Consider the following 19193-nt stretch of genomic DNA (forward strand, 5'->3'; position numbering starts at 1 on the left):
AATTCGCACTCATGTCTTCTACTTTAATGCACCAGTAAAAAGTATAAAGTCAAGAGTCTGCAGCAGATAGAAAAAGTAAAAAACACCGACACAAACCTGAAATCTTCTCAGCAGAGAAACTTTGTATTGACGTATAAATCAAGGTGAATATGCTGCCATTCATCTGCAGGGTCAGTCTGACTGCTTCACGCAGAATTAAAACATCTTATTTTAAATGTGTTCGTGAGTGGCAGCACAAGGCTGCTGCTGCACCGACGCATTTCCTGTCTATATATATAAAACTCTCCTTACAAAATGAAGTTCCCAGCTGGCGACCCGGCGGCCCCCGCAGTTTACACAAAATCCCCCTTTTTCTACTGTTTCTTAGCAACGCATCCAGTGTCATTCGGCCGATGACAAAAAGCATCCCCACGCAGTTTGTGATTCAACACTTCACAGTCCAGATAGTTGTAAAGGAGTGCTGACTCAGTGCAGCAGGTCTCACCACACACACAAGGCGTTAAAGCCCCGAGAGGAAAACTCTTTGTGGATTTCTCTCTATCTTTTTATTCTGAGCTGTGAAACAATCATCTGCCGTGCTGCTGTTTAGAGTCACAGACAGTGAGGATAAACCAGCTGAACACACGGTTAAAAACAGTCTCTCTGTGTTCGGCTGCGTTATGAAACACATTTATGGTTTCTGAAGGCTTTTCTTGTTGAACCCAAACCACCTCCACGACCTGGCACATCACTCGCCCCGGGCTACCAGGACAGATGATGAGGCCCATTGTTTGTCTCGGCTCAGTCATTATGCAGCAGTGATTTCTGCATGTTTCTTATCTTTGGATCTCCTCATGAGCCCTCAGACCATCTGCACACCCAGTTTATTTTCAGCACCAGCTCAGCTGTCAGGAGGAGTTGAAGGCAAATCCTTTCACTCAAGTGACAGCTGCAAATCTGTATCTCTAATTTTTATTTTCATAACACTTACTAAGACAGAGATGAGAACTTCTACTTTTTGATTCTCCAGAAGGGAGAGCTGTAGCTGTAGTTCTAGTTCTACACCTGCTCACGTACACCACCTACAGCAAAGGAGATTAACTACAGTTTAGCCCACAGGACGTGTGCAGGGCTTAAAAGCTGTAGCTGTGTATCCAGGTCTCATTATGCATCATCTATGGTTTAGACCTGCAGATGAAGATGTGTCGACATCACCCCCTACAGGCAAAGGAACAAACAGCTGTTGAAGGTTTAACAATAGAACCACCTGTAGGTGATAAGTGGTACAGCCTCAGGTTTTCTCCGAAGACTGAAGATTCACAATGAGACGAGTTGAAACAGGCATCTTCTTGCAATGCGCCATTCTGCAACGTTCTAAAACCTGCTAGTTCACTCAAGTGTCACCACCATGAGACGGCGTATCATCTCTAGTCAACAACTCTCTGTACTTCTGATCTGTAACGTCAACAGGAAGTGACCTGGAAGTAACTGGCTAGCTAGCGTCTTCTGGCTTTTCTTTTTGAAATACGATTACAAACAATCACCGTCTGCTGGTTTGAAGAGTCATTTCCTCTCACACAGGCGCAAAACGTACGTGCTGGTTGGCCCTCAGCTGTAGTCTTTGTGATGTGTTCACGTGCAACTTTTTTTGCCGAGACATGGCGACATCAGGCGATGCAACAGGGGGCCTTCGTTGTCGCCGCTAGTTCTCTGATGGGCCTTAACACTTTAACCACCACGTAGCAAAAGCAAAATACTTGAGAATAAAGCATCTGTGTGTCACACTCAGCTCCAGTGGATATTATACGCTGCTTTATTTCTTCTTGTTCCAGAGATTGAGTATTTTCCCTCTGTTTATCACCAGTTAACCTTTAACCATCAACATGTCTGAACCTGCTGCAGCTCTGCAGGTGGATGATTATTGGCTGAGCTGCTTTCAGAGACTTCAGATTAATGACATCATGTGTCTTTGTTGTGGAGTCGCTTCTTTAACTTCAGTACAGAAGCTGACTTTTGGAACTCAGTAGATTTTAGGGCTCTAACGTTGCTGCTGAGACTTTAAAATGTTGGTCTCTCTCAGGATCATCCCCCATGAGAGACATGATCATTTTGGTGAAATGTTATTTGCTTCACTGTTCGAGTTTAATGTTTTATAGCATCTTGAAGAGAACATGTTGCTCTACTGCATTAATGTTTCAGTTCCAGATCTGCAGAGAACCATCAGAGATCCATTTGGATTCCAGCTGTTAGTTTTCATTTGTTTGTTTCTTGTGTCTCATCTTGTTTCGTCTTGTGTTCATTTGTGTTTGTTCACTTCCACCAGCACGAATTTCCTGCACCTTCTTTATGTTTCATATTTGTTTGTTTGACATTTTGAGAAACTTTTAGCGTGTTGTGTTGGCATTCCTCTTGTTTCCTCAGCTCAGTCTAAAATTTAACATGAAGAACATGAAGTGTCATTAACAGTGTTTCATATTCTTCATTATATGGTTTTTATCAGTAGCACACACTAATACAGTGGTGATTGTGTCGTACACACACTCCAGGGTTTTTAATTATTGAGAAAGGATGAAAATTACAGGCATTTAATTCTTTTTATTGTGTCTTTTGTAGATTTGGCCTTAGTTTAATTTGAAAAAAAAGCGTTGAAGTTTTTACTGGAGCCAGGATGTTGTTAGCCTAGCTTAGCACAAAGACTGGCAGCAGGGGGAACCAGCTAGCCTGCCTCTGTCCAGAGTATAAAAAAATACACCTATCGACTCCTCTAAAGCTCGCTTTGGACTTGTGGGATGTAAGATTGAGTCAGGTTGGCTGTTTCCGCCTGTTTCTAGTCTTTATGCTAAGCTAGGCTAACAATGTCCTGACTCCAGTTCCATACTTAAAGGGACGGTACACCCCTAAAACATAAACATATATTTTTCCTCTTATCTGTAATGCTATTTATCAGTCTATCTTGTATTTGTAGTATACATAAGGTGCCAGGGTGCATAAAAACACTTTAAAACAGAGCTTGTTTATCAAAAAAGTGCCAGTAGAGAGTTCTCACCTCCATGACAGAGGTGCTAGCTAAGCCCTTAATGTCCTAAAATCCTAGAAACACCCGGTGTACATATATAGGGCTGCTGCCCAGGCCTCCTGTCGCTTTGCAGAAGTGGCTCCCAAGCAAGGCACATTGAGTATCCCTGGTTTGGATAGTTTGTCGAGTTGCTGAGTGTTGGAATTATCGGCTGCAGAGATGGAACTAGAAGGCACTTGACTTGTGGGGTTGAAAGCGCCAAAAAATACAGTTGAAAAACTCAAAGTCTCTTTCCAGAAATCATGACCCAGTTGCCAGAGATAATCCACAGACCTTGTTGTGAGCAGTTTCATGTAGGAACTATTTTCATTCTACCAACCAGAAGAAAGTGTGTATCTACTGCTAACTCACCTAGCACCACTAAGCTAGCTAACGTTACAGCTCAGCTAAGGAGGATGCCATTAATGTTTATATGTCACACTGTCACGTGTGCCAGCCTTTCATACATGAGTAGATGCACACTTCCTACCCACCGCCGCCTGCTGGTGTGGAGTTATTTCCTCTCACGCAGGCGCACAACATACGTGCTGGTTCGTTGTCAGCTGTAGTCTTTGCAGTTCATGTGCAACTTTTGCCGTTCTTTGCCGCTAGTTCCTTGAAGTCCCTAGGTCCAGACACACCAAACCAACATGAAAGAACTAGCGGCAATGAAAGCCAACTGTTTGGCCACTTCACGCCACCTGTGTGTCGACCTAAAAGTTGCACATAAACACATCACAAAGACTACAGCCAAAAGCTAACCAGCACGCATGTTCTGCACTTGCGTGAGAGGAAATAACTCGTAATACCAGCAGATGGCGGTAGTCTGTAATCGTCATATAAATAAGGAAACCAGAAGACCGTTTTGACGCTAGTTAGCCCGTTAGCACATTAATAACACAATCCAGTGATGAATTAACTTTCCTCAGTTCCAATTCTCTTCTCCTGCACTGAGCTGATATGCAAATGAGTCTGATACCATTCACTGACAGGCGCTTCTGAAAAAGAAAAAAAGCCAACAGGGGCCGCGGTGCAGCAACGCGGGACACACGGCAAAAGCCAGGGTAACAGGTGCTCACCAACAGCCCAACCTTAACCGACGGGCGACCGTTGGCTTGGTGTGCAGGAAAAATATGAGTTTTTGATTTGGGGCTGGTCTGTCCTTTTAACACAGCAATTAGACTGAACTTCTCGTCCACCTCGTGGGAAGAAAGTGACTTTATTTAAAGCAATATTACTTTATCTACTTGTCTGTATTTGCATTTTCCATAAGCAGTGGTTCAGGTTGCTTGTGTGTAAAGATGAGTGAAGTGGAGTCTGTGCGACCCCAAGATATCATATCTGAAAGAATTTATGGCCAAAACTACAAAAGACCCAGAAACAGGTTGTAAAAGAAACTTCCTCCTCATCCCGTCTGCCTCAGTAGGTTTGTCAGAGTAAAGTTGGTTATGTACTCTAGTGCATCCAGACACTTACAACAGGTTTCTACCCCACCTTCCTCCTCCTCCTCCTCCTCCTCCTCCTCCTCCTCCTGCTGGCCTGTAGAGAAGGAAGAGCAGTCTCCTCTGGGTGAACTGGCCTGGGACGTGGACCAGGGACTGATAGCCCAGCTCAAGGAGCAGTACAGGAAGGAACGCAAGGGCAAGAAGGGGGTAAAGAGTAAGTCCTGTAGCAGGCCTGCAGTTCATCCTCTCTCCTCATCCTCGTTTGGTTTCTGTTCCTCTGACTCTCTTTGTTGTTGTTACGTTTCCTCTCCTCTCAGTCTCTCAGGGCTTCACTGTGCTAATATTTTCATCAGCAATTATGCAAAAGTTGATCAGTATCTTAAAAAGTCAGACAACATTTAATCACATTACAGCTACTTAAAGTACTTTAAGTTAAAGTCACATTGTTGCTTACAGGGTTGTGCAGCCAGTTAGTGGCTTTTTACGAACCGACACTCAACGATCTGTTGGTGTTGTGTAGCAGCAAAAATCAATGAGTTATATCTGGCATATTTGCTGTTATTGCAATAGTCTGGTTAAAGAAAATCAATACATTTACATGCTACAGCAGAGGCCTGCACAGGTCCAGTTTTGCATATCTGCCTGCACCCACAAAGCGCAGTACCAGAATCGACCCATTACCTGTAATTATTCATTCATTCATTATCCGTAACTGCTTATCCTGTTCAGTAGGGCTGAGTTAAAATAGTGGATTCATCCAATCAATCTTTTAATTTACACTTTTTCCCATGGATGTGTGAAGATTTAACCGTGTTAATCACACCAGTAGTTTTAATATGCTGTTCTAATATTACTGTTGTTGCTGTTCTCATAATTTCTTGTAAAATGTACAGTATTATCTCTCTGAGAATCTCTTTCACGTTTAAGCAGTAACTGAAACATCCCTAATATCCAATCAAATCGAAATCGATTCAGGATTTCAGTGGCGACACCCAGCCCTACTATTCAAGGTCACAGGGGGTGGAGCCTATCCCAGCTGTCTGGCGGGGTTCACCCTGGACAGGTCAGCAGACTATCACAGGGCTGACACATAGAGACAGACAACCATTCACACTCACATTCACACCTACGGACAATTTAGAGTCACCAATTAACCTGCATGTCTTTGGACTGTGGGAGGAAGCTGGAGCACCTGGAGGAAACCCACGCACAGGGCCCCAGTCATACCAGTAATTATCTCCAAGTCAAATGCAACCCCAACCCAACTCGACCCCGACGTGTAATTAAAGAAACCCTTTTATTGTTACCCTGTTTTACATAATGTCCCTTTAAGATGTGCAAAGCTCTCGCTCAGTAAACTCCCACTGGTTGTTACTTTAATTTAAAGTGACACAAAGATAACAGATTTTCTGCTGATCATCTGTCACATATATCCAAAGTAACTGCCCTGTTGTTATCAGTCAGCTGCATCCTCAGCTGTGAAATGATGCTTTGTCAAACATCCTCTGCATATTTTGTCAGTTGTCAGATCAGGCAGAAGCTGCAGAGCATCCACAGACACATCAGGCATCTGTGATCATTTTCGCTCTCACCTGCTGCTCGCCCGCATTTAGTCCATCTTTAACTGTGCCCGACCCGGTGCAGGAGGAGAGAGTAGCATGTTTTCTGCCTGACGGAGACTCAGCTGCAGGACCTCAGTTTTAATAGACCAACTCATATACACCCATCAGCCGAAACATTGAACCACTGACAGGTGAAGTGAATAACACCGATCATCTTGTTACAGTTCAATGTTCTAAAGGGAAACCTGTGGTCCTGGAATTCATGTGGATGCCACTTGACACGCTGCACCCACCTAAACACTGCTACAAAGCAAGTTGATGGCTTGATGGCAGTGGCCCCTCCAGCAGGACAATGTGTCACGTCTCTCTGCAAAACTGCTCAACAATGGCCAGAGTTACGTGTCACAGAGCTCAAGGCGTCAACCTGGCCTCCAAATTCCCTAAATCCCAATCTGATGGAGCATCTGTGGTACGTGCCAGTAACCCATCTTACGTCCCACAGGATTCGAAGGATCAGTATTCAACACCCCAGTAGTCTCTATATACAGACTCTACGTTCAGTGAGTATAGAGTCTGTAGGCAAACCCCGGAGATCTTGCCTCCAGAAGAAGAGCGGAAGAGCCCTGGTTTCCGGAGCTAGGCTGTTTGTAGTCCGCGTGATATTGATCAATCACGTTTGAGCCGGCTGCAGTTGTTGCCAGGTTAAACAGTCCGTGCGGTGAACTAACGAGGCGGAACATAATTGGCGTGACTGCAAACTCTGAATCCATCGCAATGATTCAGCATATTTATTTTTATATAAACGGAAGTCGGAAACGGAAATTTGCCTCCTCCGCCCTGAGTGCCACACACCACCGGATACCCCCAGAGGTCTTGTATCAATGCCAGAACCAAGTCCACTCCGCTGTGCAGCCTCTGACCTATCAAGGCGTGGACGCAGGACCTTTGGGATACAGCCTTGTCCCACAGATGCGCCATCAGATTTGGATCTGGGAGCCAAAGAAGCCAGGTCGGCGCCTTGTGCTCTTTGTCACATTCCTCAGGTCACTGCCAGTGGGGAGTGCTGTTGCCATGAGGAGATGTACTGTAATGGTGTTGGGTGGGTGGAGAATGTCAAGTGGCATCCACACGAATTCCACGTCCAAAGGTTTCCAGCAGAACATTTTATTGTGACAAGATGATCTTTCAGTGTTTCAGCTGATGTGTGTATTCTGCCTCACCAACCATATAACCCTGTAATCTCACCCTCATCACCTTTCTACTTGTTGAGCTAAAACTCAGCCTCCAATCTCACCCTCCCACTCTTTGGTTGTGTTTCAAATCGCATACTTCAGACTGAACACTTCATATTCTGAGTGCACAAGTGCGCTAAGTGCGTTCACACTTCACAGTACGGGAAAGTGCAGTGTAGTACTGGCACACTCGAAACGGTCCCAAAGGTGAGTGTGGAACGATGGACATTTCTCACCCTCAACGGTCACCATCTTTATGACGTAGTGGAAGCTACGTCACAGCGACCACCGCCACGTTTTACAGATGTTAGTTGTGCATGTTTTTTGCACTAAGTACCACTACTATTGTCAAAGAGAAGCCGTCAGTAATGTTTGTTGGGTCTGTAATGATTTGGTACTGCAGTCAATAATGCGAGTGCTAACGTTAGCCTGGCACATTTTATTCAGCACTGACGTTCTAGCGTAAGTTTGGTTTATGTGTAGGCGGAGATAGCAGTTAAATGTCGGCGGTAATGCTTCACCTTCAGTTTCAGTTTATTTTATTTGAGAGGGGGCAGTGCAGGTTAACAAATACACTCGGTGTAAAAATGCCAGAAGTAGCCAAGAGCCTATTTTTAATCTGTAGTCTCTTGGCCAAGATGTTACACAAGGCTGCCAAAAATACAACAAAAAACATCAATCAATCAATCAGTTTTATTTATAAAATTGATTGATTGATTGATGTTTTTTGTTGTACCAAAAATACAACAAAAAACAGTGCATACAATTTAAAAGAGATGTCTGTGAACACATCAACAAGAACAGAACATGCAAGCACGAGTCGAATTTTTTAGTTAGTTTGCAATTCGCCGATTTAAAAAAAGACGAAGACGTGGAAGAGGCGGTTAAAAACAAAAAAGCTGTCGTCACTTCCTGTAAGTGCAAAACGTGTGTGATTTAAGACAACACCACCCTGGTGAAATAAGCGCACCACACAAGCAGTGCATAGTGTACATAGTGTACTACTGGAAGTATGTGATTTGAGACACACAGCTTGTCTCAGTGTCTCTCCCTCTCTGTTTCTCAGAGGTTTAGTGTTTGACTGAATCCAGTGTGGACGTCTGTGTCGTCTGTCGCTTTTGTTTTATCCTCTTTATATTTTCTACCTTCATGTAGATTTCCATGGATTATGCTGTTGACATGATGTCACAGTTGTGCAGTTTTCTGATGTTGATGCATCATGATAATATCCAGTAACGATATCAGTGCATCTCTTCATATCCCTGTTTGTTTCTTCATGTCTTTGTGATGATGAATTCTGCAGTTCAACAAACAGCAGCTGCCACATTTCATCTGTGTCACTTCTCGAGCAGATTCTTCTCATTCCTGTGTATATCGTCACTTTGTTTCTCTGCTTTTATTTGCTTCATCTTCTCTGTCGGATCCTCTGCAGAGCTGCTGCTGCATCATCTTCTGCTTTGTTCTCATCCTTCATGCTGATTTCATTCCCTTTTTGTGACAGTTTGAACTCTTGAGACTTATTTTGTTCTATCAGCAGTGCATTTTTCTGATCCATTATTCTCTCCTCAATCCTTTTCACATCTGATCCATTATGACAGTCACCTCCTCTGATTTCTGTCTCCCATGTTCTCTTTTCTCCTCCTCACCCTCCTCCTCCAGGACCAAACCGGTCTAAGCTCCAGGACATGCTGGCTAACCTGCGGGATGCTGAGGAGATTCCCTCCCTGCAGCCTCCTGTGACACCCCCCTCCCGCCCCGCTGTACCCAGACTCAATGAGCACGAATTGGGACGCCCAGAAGAAGGTAACCTGCCCTTTTTCTCAGTCAGTCACATTTGACAACTGTACAATATGCTCACTCACACTCAGTCATGTTTTTCTGAACCCAGCCATCTGTTTTGTCTCCGTAGAGGCAATGACCTTCCTGCCATCGTCTGGGAAGTCGTTCATACTGGGCAGAGTGGACGAGGCGGTTTCTAACGAGCTGGGACTGGGAGAACTGGCAGGACTGACGGTCGCCAACGAGGCTGAAACCCTGGCGTATGACGTGAGTAAAACGAACACAGTCTGACAGCTTACGGTGGATCAGAGGCAGGAAACACTGAAAACTCTTTAGCAGCCAGAGTGTTTCTGACCGAACTCCACTGAACTCCACCCTCTGTCAGCTCCACCCTTCAGGCCTCCTCCTTTACAGAGGGATAAAAAACGAAATTCAGTTTCAGCTGTTTTATTTTATGCCTCCGCACCGGCAGTAGCCGTGGCCAGAGGCCAGGTTGTCCGGACGTATATACACAACAAATTTCTTACAATTTGGCACAAACTTTCACTTGGACTCAAAAATGAACTGATAGGATTTTGGCGGTCAGCAGTCAAGGTTACTGTGACCTTGCCTGTCACATTCTTGTGAATGCGATTCCTCAAGAACGCACTGAAGGAATTTCTTCAAATTTGGCACAAATATTCACTTGGACTAGATTTTGGTGGTCAAGGGTCAAAGAAAGGTCAAGGTCCCTGTGACCTTGCATCCATCTTATTCCCATGAACACAACATCTCAAGAATGCTTTGAGGGAATTTCTTCAAATTTGGCACAAACATCTACTTTGATTCATTGATGAACTGATCAGATTTTGGTGGTCATAGATCAAAGGGCAAAGCGAAAGTCATCTCATCTTAATCATTCTCGTGAACATGATATCTCAAGAATACTTTGAGGGAATTTCTTCAAATTTGGCACAAACATCCACTTGGACTCAACAATAAACTGATAAGACTTTTGTGCTTGAAAACCAAGGTCAGTGTGAACTCACAAAACATGTTAATGGCCCAGATGCTAATTCTGACCAAACTTGACACAAATGTCTAACAGGATAAAATAATGAAGGTCAAAAGGTCAAAGGTCAGCTTGACTGTGACATCATCATGTTTTAACGTCATATCTCAGGAACAGAAGGGGAGACATTTGGTCAGATACTGAATTGGTGACTCTAATCTTGAAACTGTGCTGATTGCATAGATCTTCTGTGTGTGAAGCATCCATGTTTTCACTGACATGGATGGAGACTGTCAGAGACACTGGACTGGTGGGCGGAGTCATACAACCACAGGGTGGACTGGTGGGCGGAGTCATACAACCACAGGGTGGACTGGTGGGCGGAGTCATACGACCATGGGGCAGTGATTCTAGTAATAAAGTAAAGGACAGTAATACTTTGAGACAATGGTAGTTGTAATTTTTAAATCTTTATTAACGAAGAAAATACATTTGTGGGTTACACATGGCATGCAGCCATCTGGCCAATGATTTTTCATAACACTGTTGGAGTGTGCCTCTGAAAAACCTCCGTTCTGCTCTATCCATCTATCCCAGCAAGAACCAGGACACCCCACCCCGAGGCGTGAGGGCTGAGGGGTATATTAGGATTGGGCCTTTAAACTCTGACCACAGTCTTTGTCTCCACAGGCAGATGGATAAGATGAATAAATTACAGCCCACAGCTAAAATCCAAACTAAGTCCCAAGCAGCGACACGTGAGGTGTCCTTTCAGAGAAAACTACCCCAGAGATGTTCTTACACTCTTTGGTATAAAATCAGTCCAGTTGTGTTGGCACACAGTTTGTTGACACCTACAGCTGACCCATCAGTATCCAGAGCTGTGTCATGCTGCTTTAAAGAGTCAAGTATCATCTTCACATGGATTGTAAGTGAGACTCGTCCCTCCTTCCTCAGATCACCAACAACAAAGACGCTCTGAGGAAGACCTGGAACCCAAAGTTCACCCTGCGGAGCCACTTTGACTCGGTGCGGAGTCTGGCCTTCCACCCGGTGGAGCCCGTCCTGGTCACCGCCTCCGAAGATCACACCCTCAAACTGTGGAACCTCCAGAAGACGGCGCCCGCCAAGAAGTAAGACTTTAGAATATATATAAAATATAATTTATTCATTCATTCATATACTGTACATTTACTTCACCTGCAGTGATCTGTAACAGGCTTTATTAGAGGCAGGCCTTTGCTTCTGTTTTACAACACATATTTGATCATATTTTAGAGTTTTAATGTGTTTTAATTTTCTGTTGATACAAACTCTGTTCTGGGTTTTAATCTTTCAGATGTGCTGCTTTAGACGTGGAGCCCATCTACACATTCAGAGCTCACAGGTGAGATCCTGTTTACCTGTCTGAAAAGGTTGTCAGTACTGGCCGAATTTTACTTTACACACTTTGTCTTTGATCCTACAAGCAAAGTAATATCATCCTCCCTATTACACTTCTTGTTTTACACTTATCCTGATATCTTAGAGAAAAACAGTTCAATATATGAGCCAGAGGTTGAACTCAGCACAAAAATGTATGTGTACTCTCAGGTTTAAGATTGATTTTTATTATATTCAGTAAAATAAAAGGTAAATAAATGATTGGAAAAAAGGTACAAAGAAGACAGAATTCTGTCTCCCTGTCTTAAAGGGTAACTTCTGTATTTTTAGCTTGGATCCAGAGCTTCTTATGTCTAAGTGACTAAGTTCTGAAATTGGTCCCGTTCTGACGGAGGGCGCTGCAGACGACAGCAGTGAGACAGGCTGCAGTGTAACCACTGAGGGCATTTGTGCACCGTCAGTGTACATCCACTAAAAGTGTTTGTTTTTGCCACTGACAGGCTCAGACTGTTGGTTTAAGTGTCAACAGCATTATGTAAAGGATCCCTAGAGAGAAAGAGCTTTCTGTTTGTGACATTCAGAGCATAAATGAAGCATCAAACCACTAGTTGCTATGATCGAGTCCTGAAAGCAGTTGCAGAGACAGTAGCCTCAGCCATAACCATCAGGAAACACCACTGCCCAAAGAGGAGCATCACCTTTGTTAAAGCTGGAGAGAAAAACACCCCACAGCCAAGATCAGCAGCTGACCTCCTCGCCTCAGCAGCCGACTGGCAACGGAGAGTTGATCTTGGCAGGCAGCTGCGGTTTCCAGAACACATCGCCTCAACAACCCTGCGTCCACACACGGTCAGGTTTTTCTGAATGCACCAAACAAGCGCTCATGATAGAATGAATTATACCCTGGGAGGAGCACCAAGTAGCAGGAGCCGACAGAGCAGAGCAGGAGGCAGGGTTTGAACACCTGCTGTGAGCCTAATGAGGTGCGATGTTGAAGGCCGGTCACTCTGCAGAGTCATCACCCAACTGAGGACAGTGGGGCTGGCTAAGAACAGGACCATCAAATCTGAGGGATGCAGACTGGGGACTGATCACCCCCGGCTGGATCGCCTGGGTGGGGATGTCTAATGTCTGAAAAGACCCAAAACCCCCGATGACCCCTGGATGCATCACTGACAGTGCACCCGCAGGATGAATTTTATAAGCTAGGAGCAGTGATAAAAATTGATGCAGCGTAGTATGATACGCTGTAGTATTTTTATGTGGCACGATTGCTCTTCTTGTTACATAAATTATTAATATTACAAATGCAAATTGAAGATTTCGTGGCCTGTTACAGTAATAAAATGATGGATGTACAGTGACGGTGCACATATGCACAAAAACATGTCAGAAAAGCTTCCAGGTTGAAAATAGCAACATTCCCTTTTAATCATAATATCAGAGTAATCCTAAAAGTCAAGTCATAATTTTGACATCATCTTTATCCCATCAAAACCTTAAACGTCTCATTTTAAAGCTTTAATAAGAACGTGTGTGTTGTTAATATTTACATGTTTGGATATTTAAGGTCATGATGCTTCACAGAAAGTTAAAAGGTTTATTTGCTGCCTCCCTCCCTCCCTCCGTGTAGCGGCGCTGTGCTGTGCGTCACCATGAGCTCCAGCGGTGAGCAGTGCTTCAGTGGCGGCGTGGACGGCACCATCCAGAGCTGGAACACCCCCAACCCCAACATCGACCCCTACGACTCATATGGTACGTTCCAGCAGTAATTAAGTAGCACAACAGCTGCTGCAGTAAATGTGTTTTTGACACGTGACCCTTCTCTCTGTCAGAACCCTCTGTCCTGCGGGGGGCGCTGTTAGGTCACACAGACTCAGTGTGGGGTCTGGTCTACAGCTCGGCCCACCAGCGCCTCCTCTCCTGCTCGGCTGATGGGACGGTCCGGCTGTGGAACGCTGCCGACACCTCGCCATCTCTCGCTGTCTTTAACGAGAGAGGAGGTGAGAAACTCGATACCTTTATTTGTTCCGTCATGTATGTGTGCTAACATGCTGACTCAAATTTGCATTTCCTACGAGCCGCCTGTTAATGACGCTGTGGGCTAATGGGCATGTAGCTACTTCCATGTTTCAGATGATACGTCATGTTTGTAGTCGACCAATGAAGATGAGTTTACATATCACCTTGGGTTCGTCCTTCACCTTCTCAAAATGATCCCACACTTTGGATTTCCTGCCCGACATGTTATTAACTAGCCTGTGGAATAACCGCAGGTACCAGCCCTGGAGATTAACCTGACTCCTGTCTGACTGCTGAGCGTGGACACTTCCTGTGCCTGTCCTTTCAAAGTAAAGTCACATATGATCCAGTCATATAGGTTTGGATTTATTCTGAGAAGGTGCAGCTCCTGATAGTTTGCCAACTAATGACCTCTGTGGTCAACTAACGCTTGGTCAACCATTAGGGGGCAGCCCTGGTACACACACAGTTAACCTCTGCTGTGTGTGTGTGTGTGTGTGTGTGTCAGAGCTGGGAGTGCCGACCTCGGTGGACCTGGTGAGCAGCGAGCCGGCTCACATGGTGACATCTTTCACCACCGGGCACATCGGACTCTTCAACATGGAGACGCAGCAGCTCGTCCTGAAGCTGGAGTCCGCCGGGCCGCCAGGTAAATCAGCCAACCAATCACACGAGTCCAAACAGGGTCACTCATGGAGGGAGCATTTAGTGCCTGTTGATGTCATCACTGCAGCTCCATCTGAGGCTGAAAACAAGTCCACAGCGTTACACAAGCACCAGCTGACAATACATCCTGTATTTAGTGCAACGTTCTGTCTCTTTCCTCACACTCACATGTTAAAGGACCAGGCTGCCATTATTCTTTACTTTTCTTGCTGTCAAAAAATCTCATGAAAAGTCTCAAACCAACACGTTAGTCCACCTCTCAATACTTCCTGACTTCCTGTCTGCTGTTTCCCTGTCAAATGAATCTTAACTCAATAAAGAGAGCTGTACTTCAGCAGAGGAGAGAGAACCCTCTCTCTGCTGCAGCGTGTTCCCTTCATGCTTCAAGTCTCTGAGTTTGCTGTTGGAGGGAACCGTCTCCCACAAATGCTCTCAGATTGTCAGTATTAAATGCTAATGTTGTCCTTCTCACGTCCGCCCACTCACAGAAGCTCCCTGCAAGATCAACAAAGTGCTGAGTCATCCCACGCTGCCAATCACCATCACAGCTCAGGAGGACCGGCACATCCAGTTCTTCGATAATAACACAGGTAACACACTAACACCACCTGCTGCTGAGGAGGAGGAGTCTGATTTAAAGGAACGCACCACCAGTTTTACATGTCACATTCTGTTGACTTTGTCATGAACAATCCCTCTCAGCCTGTTAGCAGTCGTGTGGTGTCCCCTGGTGGCTCAGCTCCTGGTCTGTCAAGCCTGAGAAAATAACCCTGATGATGTCATAGTGATGTCATCAGGGTCAAGATGTCATCTTGGCTCGGTCTTGCAGACTATACACTCCTAAAAGGAAAACATATTCACGAATCAGAGGTGAAGTTTTTTTGTTTTGCGTTTTTTGGAAATGTAGGCTCCAGAGTTTTTGGAGATTGACCCACACCAGGGACTAAAAATTCAGGATTTTTTAGATGCTTCGGTTCATCTTTTAATCCATCTCTCTACTTTATGGAAACAACATACTAAATCAGCGTATATTACCACATTAAGAGACTGAGACTGTGGTTCAGCTCAAAAATATTCATCTAAACATGATGTTATTCACGCTGTGTTGGATTGTAAGTCATATTTCATGATTCCTGGTTGTGAGATTTAAGCTTCTTTTTTCTGAAACTCCAGCTCGTGTTGTGATTCCAGTGTTAACCCCATCAGTGAAATAAACAGACAACCGTTAACATGACAGGAAATTAATTATTTAAATTAAAAAACAACTAAACAATGTTGATAAAGATAGAAGAAACATGTGCTGTACTTAAATTAATTGATTAAATTTAAAGACATCAAAAAATGTTAAAAATGGACGAAAGTTTACACACCTGTTTTACTTAAATTATTAAAATAAAATAACAAACAACTAAACAATGTTAAGTTGGAGGAATGCTGTAAAAAAAAGTTTTTTAAATTATTTGTTTTAAATAAAAACTATAAAAAATAAATAAATAAAATAAAAATACTGCAAAAACAGTATTGTTAAAGATGGATGAAGTGTGTTTTATTTAAATTAAATAAAATAACTGAATTAAAAAAACTAGATGAATGGATGTTGTAAACATGTAGTGTGCTTAAATTAAATTAATTAAATTAAAAAAAATATTAAAACATGTTGTTAAAGATGGATGAATGTTGTAAAAAATGTTTTATTTAAATAAAATTAATTAATTAAAAAACCAAACCAGACAGTATTATTAAAGACGGACGAATGTTGTACAAAACATGTTTTACTTAAATTAAATTAATTTGTTGAATTAAGAAACAACGAAACAATGCTGTTAAAAATGTGTTTTACTTAAATGAAATTTATTAAAACTAAACAATGCTGTTAAAAATGGAGGAACTGACTGTCAGTTGTACGTACTGGGAAATGGGGACATAAATGCTCTGTGTTTTTTACTTTATTGCTTTACCGTGCATTCTGATTAAAGCGGATCAAAGTCTCTTCTTTTTTTTCCTTGTGTTTTGAATTGAAGGTAAACTGATCCACTCGATGGTCGCTCACCTGGACTCTGTCACGAGTCTCGCTGTGGATCCAAATGGACTGTACCTCATGTCTGGAAGTGAGTATTCAGCCACACGCTGTCTGACAAATTTAAGAATGTAATATTTATATATATTCTAATTGATTCACCAGTCTCATATATTTCTAAGTCATTAGTCATGGACAAGTTCAGAATGTTGGGAAATACGATTATTCAAAAACGGTACAAGAGACACGCACATGTGGCGTCTGATGGAGCGGGTCCTGGACCAAAGACACGTCTGGCAAAGTACAAAACGAATAAGTCCACACACCAAGTACTAAAGTAGGTAGTACTGCGGTGCTCAGACATGCTTATTGATATAAGCCAGGCCACATGGACGTCTCAGCATGTACATGACATTAGCAGCATAGTGTATGAAATTAAACCCTTGATGTTGTTTCTGCATGGGAGCCATTAGAAAACTGTCACAGTGTGAAGTACCAACAAAACTTTAAAAAGTGAGCCTGAGTGGATGAAACACAAACAACACAACAAAATACCAACTAAAGGTCCTGCTGCTGAACGGGCTGACAGCAGATCTTATGTCGAATTTCCACGGCTCGGCTCTACTCACTTTGACTCGCTATTTTTTGGTTGTCCATTCTCAATAGTTGCACACAGTACCTGGCACGTTTTTTGGTACCACCTTGGTCAACGTTCCAAGCAAGCTGAGTGGATACGAGGGATGGGGTCAAACACTGCAGACCACTGACTGTTTGGTGCACCCAAAAATGAAAATTCAGCCATTATCTACTCACCCATATGCCGACGGAGGCCCCGGTGAAGTTTTAGAGTCCTCACATCCCTTGCGGAGATCAGCGGGGGAGCAGCTAGCACACCTAATGGCAGACAGCGCCCCAGACTAATGTCCAAGAACACAAAATTGAATCCACAAAGTATCTCCATACTGCTCATCCGTAGTGATCCAAGTGTGCTGCAGCCCCGACATAAAAAGTTGTTTGGAAAAAGGTCATATGAACTCTGTTTTTAGCCTCATTGTAGCCTGTAGCTCTGACTGCTTCTTTGTGCTCCGCGCTCACGTGTGCGCGCTCAGGGTGATCGGTGATCTCTGAAGAGCAGCAGTCTCGTCAGTACTGATGTCCAGATTCTCAAGTGCAGGCATCGCCAATTCCCAGTCTGAGCAGCAAAGATTTTCCTCATCCGATGGCATTGCTTTGCATTTGAAACAACTACACCACCAGGTTTCCAGTGCTCGACTCCGATATTCTGCGGCTGGCTGAGGGTTAGGCTCATGAGCTGCAGTGGCTGCTTCGTCCAGTAGCCTGAGTTCCGTCCGTATACTCGGGCTCAAACAAATACAGCTCAACAAAGAAATGCTGTTCCTCCACAGTTTCAAAGTCTTCAGACATGTTGGGCTGTCCTTTGCTAAAAGACTGTAGTGCAAATGATCTTTTAGCTCTGTGGTTACTGTTGTCTCTCCCTGCGGTGCACGTGTCACGTGATGTAAACACGGGTGAGCAAAGCTCATGCTTTTGCTGGTCTCGCGCAGGCGCGCACACGTGAATGCGGAGCACAGAGAAGCAGTCAGAGCTACAGGCCACACTGAGGCTAAAAACAGAGTTCATATGACGTTTTTCCAAACAACTTTTTATGTCGGGGCTTCAGCACACTTGGATCACTATGGATGAGCAGTATGGAGATACTTTGTGGATTCAATTTTGTGTTCTTGGACGTTAGTCTGGGGCGCTGTCTGCCATTAGGTGTGCTAGCCGCTCCCCCCCGCCGATCTCCGCAAGGGATGTGAGGACTCTAAAACTTCACCAGGGCCTCCATCGGCATATGGGTGAGTAGATAATGGCTGAATTTTCATTTTTGGGTGAACTATCCCTTTAAAGATGATGTCATGGCAGCATCACTATGGCGATCAGCTAAAAATCCCGCCTACACTGAGGGGGTGCTATCTACTGTGGAAAATAGAATAGAGGAAAGAACGTGGTACCAAAAGTGAGTTGAATCGAGCCGATCCCTGCAGTGAAAATGAGGCAGTATTTCAGGATAATGAGTTGGCCAATCAGGCCCCTCCCTGGACACGCCCCTGACGCTGACGGACACATTCCTCCACCCTCATCATCCTCTCTCTCTCTCTTCCTCCCAGGTCACGACTGCTCGATCCGTTTGTGGAACATGGAGAGCAAGACGTGCATCCAGGAGTTCACCGCTCACCGCAAGAAGTTCGAGGAGTCGATCCACGACGTGGCATTCCACCCTACTAAGTGCTACATCGGCAGCGCCGGGGCCGACGCGCTCGCCAAGGTGTTTGTATGACCTGACACCAGCTGAGTGTGGAGCTCAGAGGACGGGTGGAGCGTCACAGAGATGGAGGAGGGTGGAGTTGGTCTCCACTGTTGAGTTTGGATGAGGAAGCAGAAAACTGAAGGTGACAATAGCCGGACTGCTCCTTTAAGATCTGTCAAATATCCCCCCCCACCCCCCTTCGGACTTAGGCTGGCCCGGGTCCCGAAACAAACAAACCTCTGGATGAGACGATGAATGAAACAGGAAGTGGCAAAAAATCCATACAGGAACTCTCGGTACATTTTAGTAAAGCTGGAATCTTTTTCTTTTAACATATAAACTCTCCACCGTCACTGACCCCAAACACTCCAGTAAAAACAGCCTGCGTGTCGATGTTGCTTTGAAACATTGTTCATGATAATGTGCCTTTTTTCTTCACGACATAAATTCTTTTAGGTTTTGAGGGAAAATGATTTTGTGCATCAGAAGATCAACTTTTTCGCTTTCAAAACAAGACGACCCAATTTTAACAAGTCAGATCCGAATGTGTCACAAGCTCATCACACACGTGGAGACTGAGTCGACTCATTTATGATCAGAACTCATGTGAGCGCTCTCATTTCACCTCATGATGACATCACACTCTGCGCAGGACTCTGTGGATTTTTGCTTCTTAAATTGATTTGGTGTGATTTTCATTATTTCCTGTTCAAGTCGTTGCCTGCAGCCTGAAGAAGAAGTTTAATCGGTC

General features: G+C 44.2%; 1 protein-coding gene across 2 annotated transcripts in view; it reads left to right on the plus strand.

The window, feature by feature from the left end:
- Positions 1-18640, plus strand: part of strn (striatin, calmodulin binding protein) — an 80710-nt gene extending 62070 nt beyond the window's left edge. Inside the window, exons 8-18 of one of the 2 annotated variants that reach the window (XM_049572487.1) lie at positions 4580-4693; positions 8933-9076; positions 9183-9319; positions 11001-11176; positions 11383-11430; positions 13060-13181; positions 13262-13429; positions 13957-14097; positions 14603-14704; positions 16136-16222; positions 18303-18640. In XM_049572487.1, coding sequence (XP_049428444.1) covers positions 4580-4693; positions 8933-9076; positions 9183-9319; positions 11001-11176; positions 11383-11430; positions 13060-13181; positions 13262-13429; positions 13957-14097; positions 14603-14704; positions 16136-16222; positions 18303-18472 — 1409 coding nt within the window. In that variant the 3' untranslated portion in view covers positions 18473-18640. The remainder of the gene's footprint in view (positions 1-4579; positions 4694-8932; positions 9077-9182; positions 9320-11000; positions 11177-11382; positions 11431-13059; positions 13182-13261; positions 13430-13956; positions 14098-14602; positions 14705-16135; positions 16223-18302) is intronic. The other variant, XM_049572488.1, reaches the window with a different exon arrangement.
- Positions 18641-19193: the final 553 nt, after the last annotated feature.

The sequence above is a fragment of the Epinephelus fuscoguttatus genome, linkage group LG3 (genome assembly GCF_011397635.1).
Source record: "Epinephelus fuscoguttatus linkage group LG3, E.fuscoguttatus.final_Chr_v1".
Lineage (NCBI taxonomy): Eukaryota > Metazoa > Chordata > Actinopteri > Perciformes > Serranidae > Epinephelus > Epinephelus fuscoguttatus.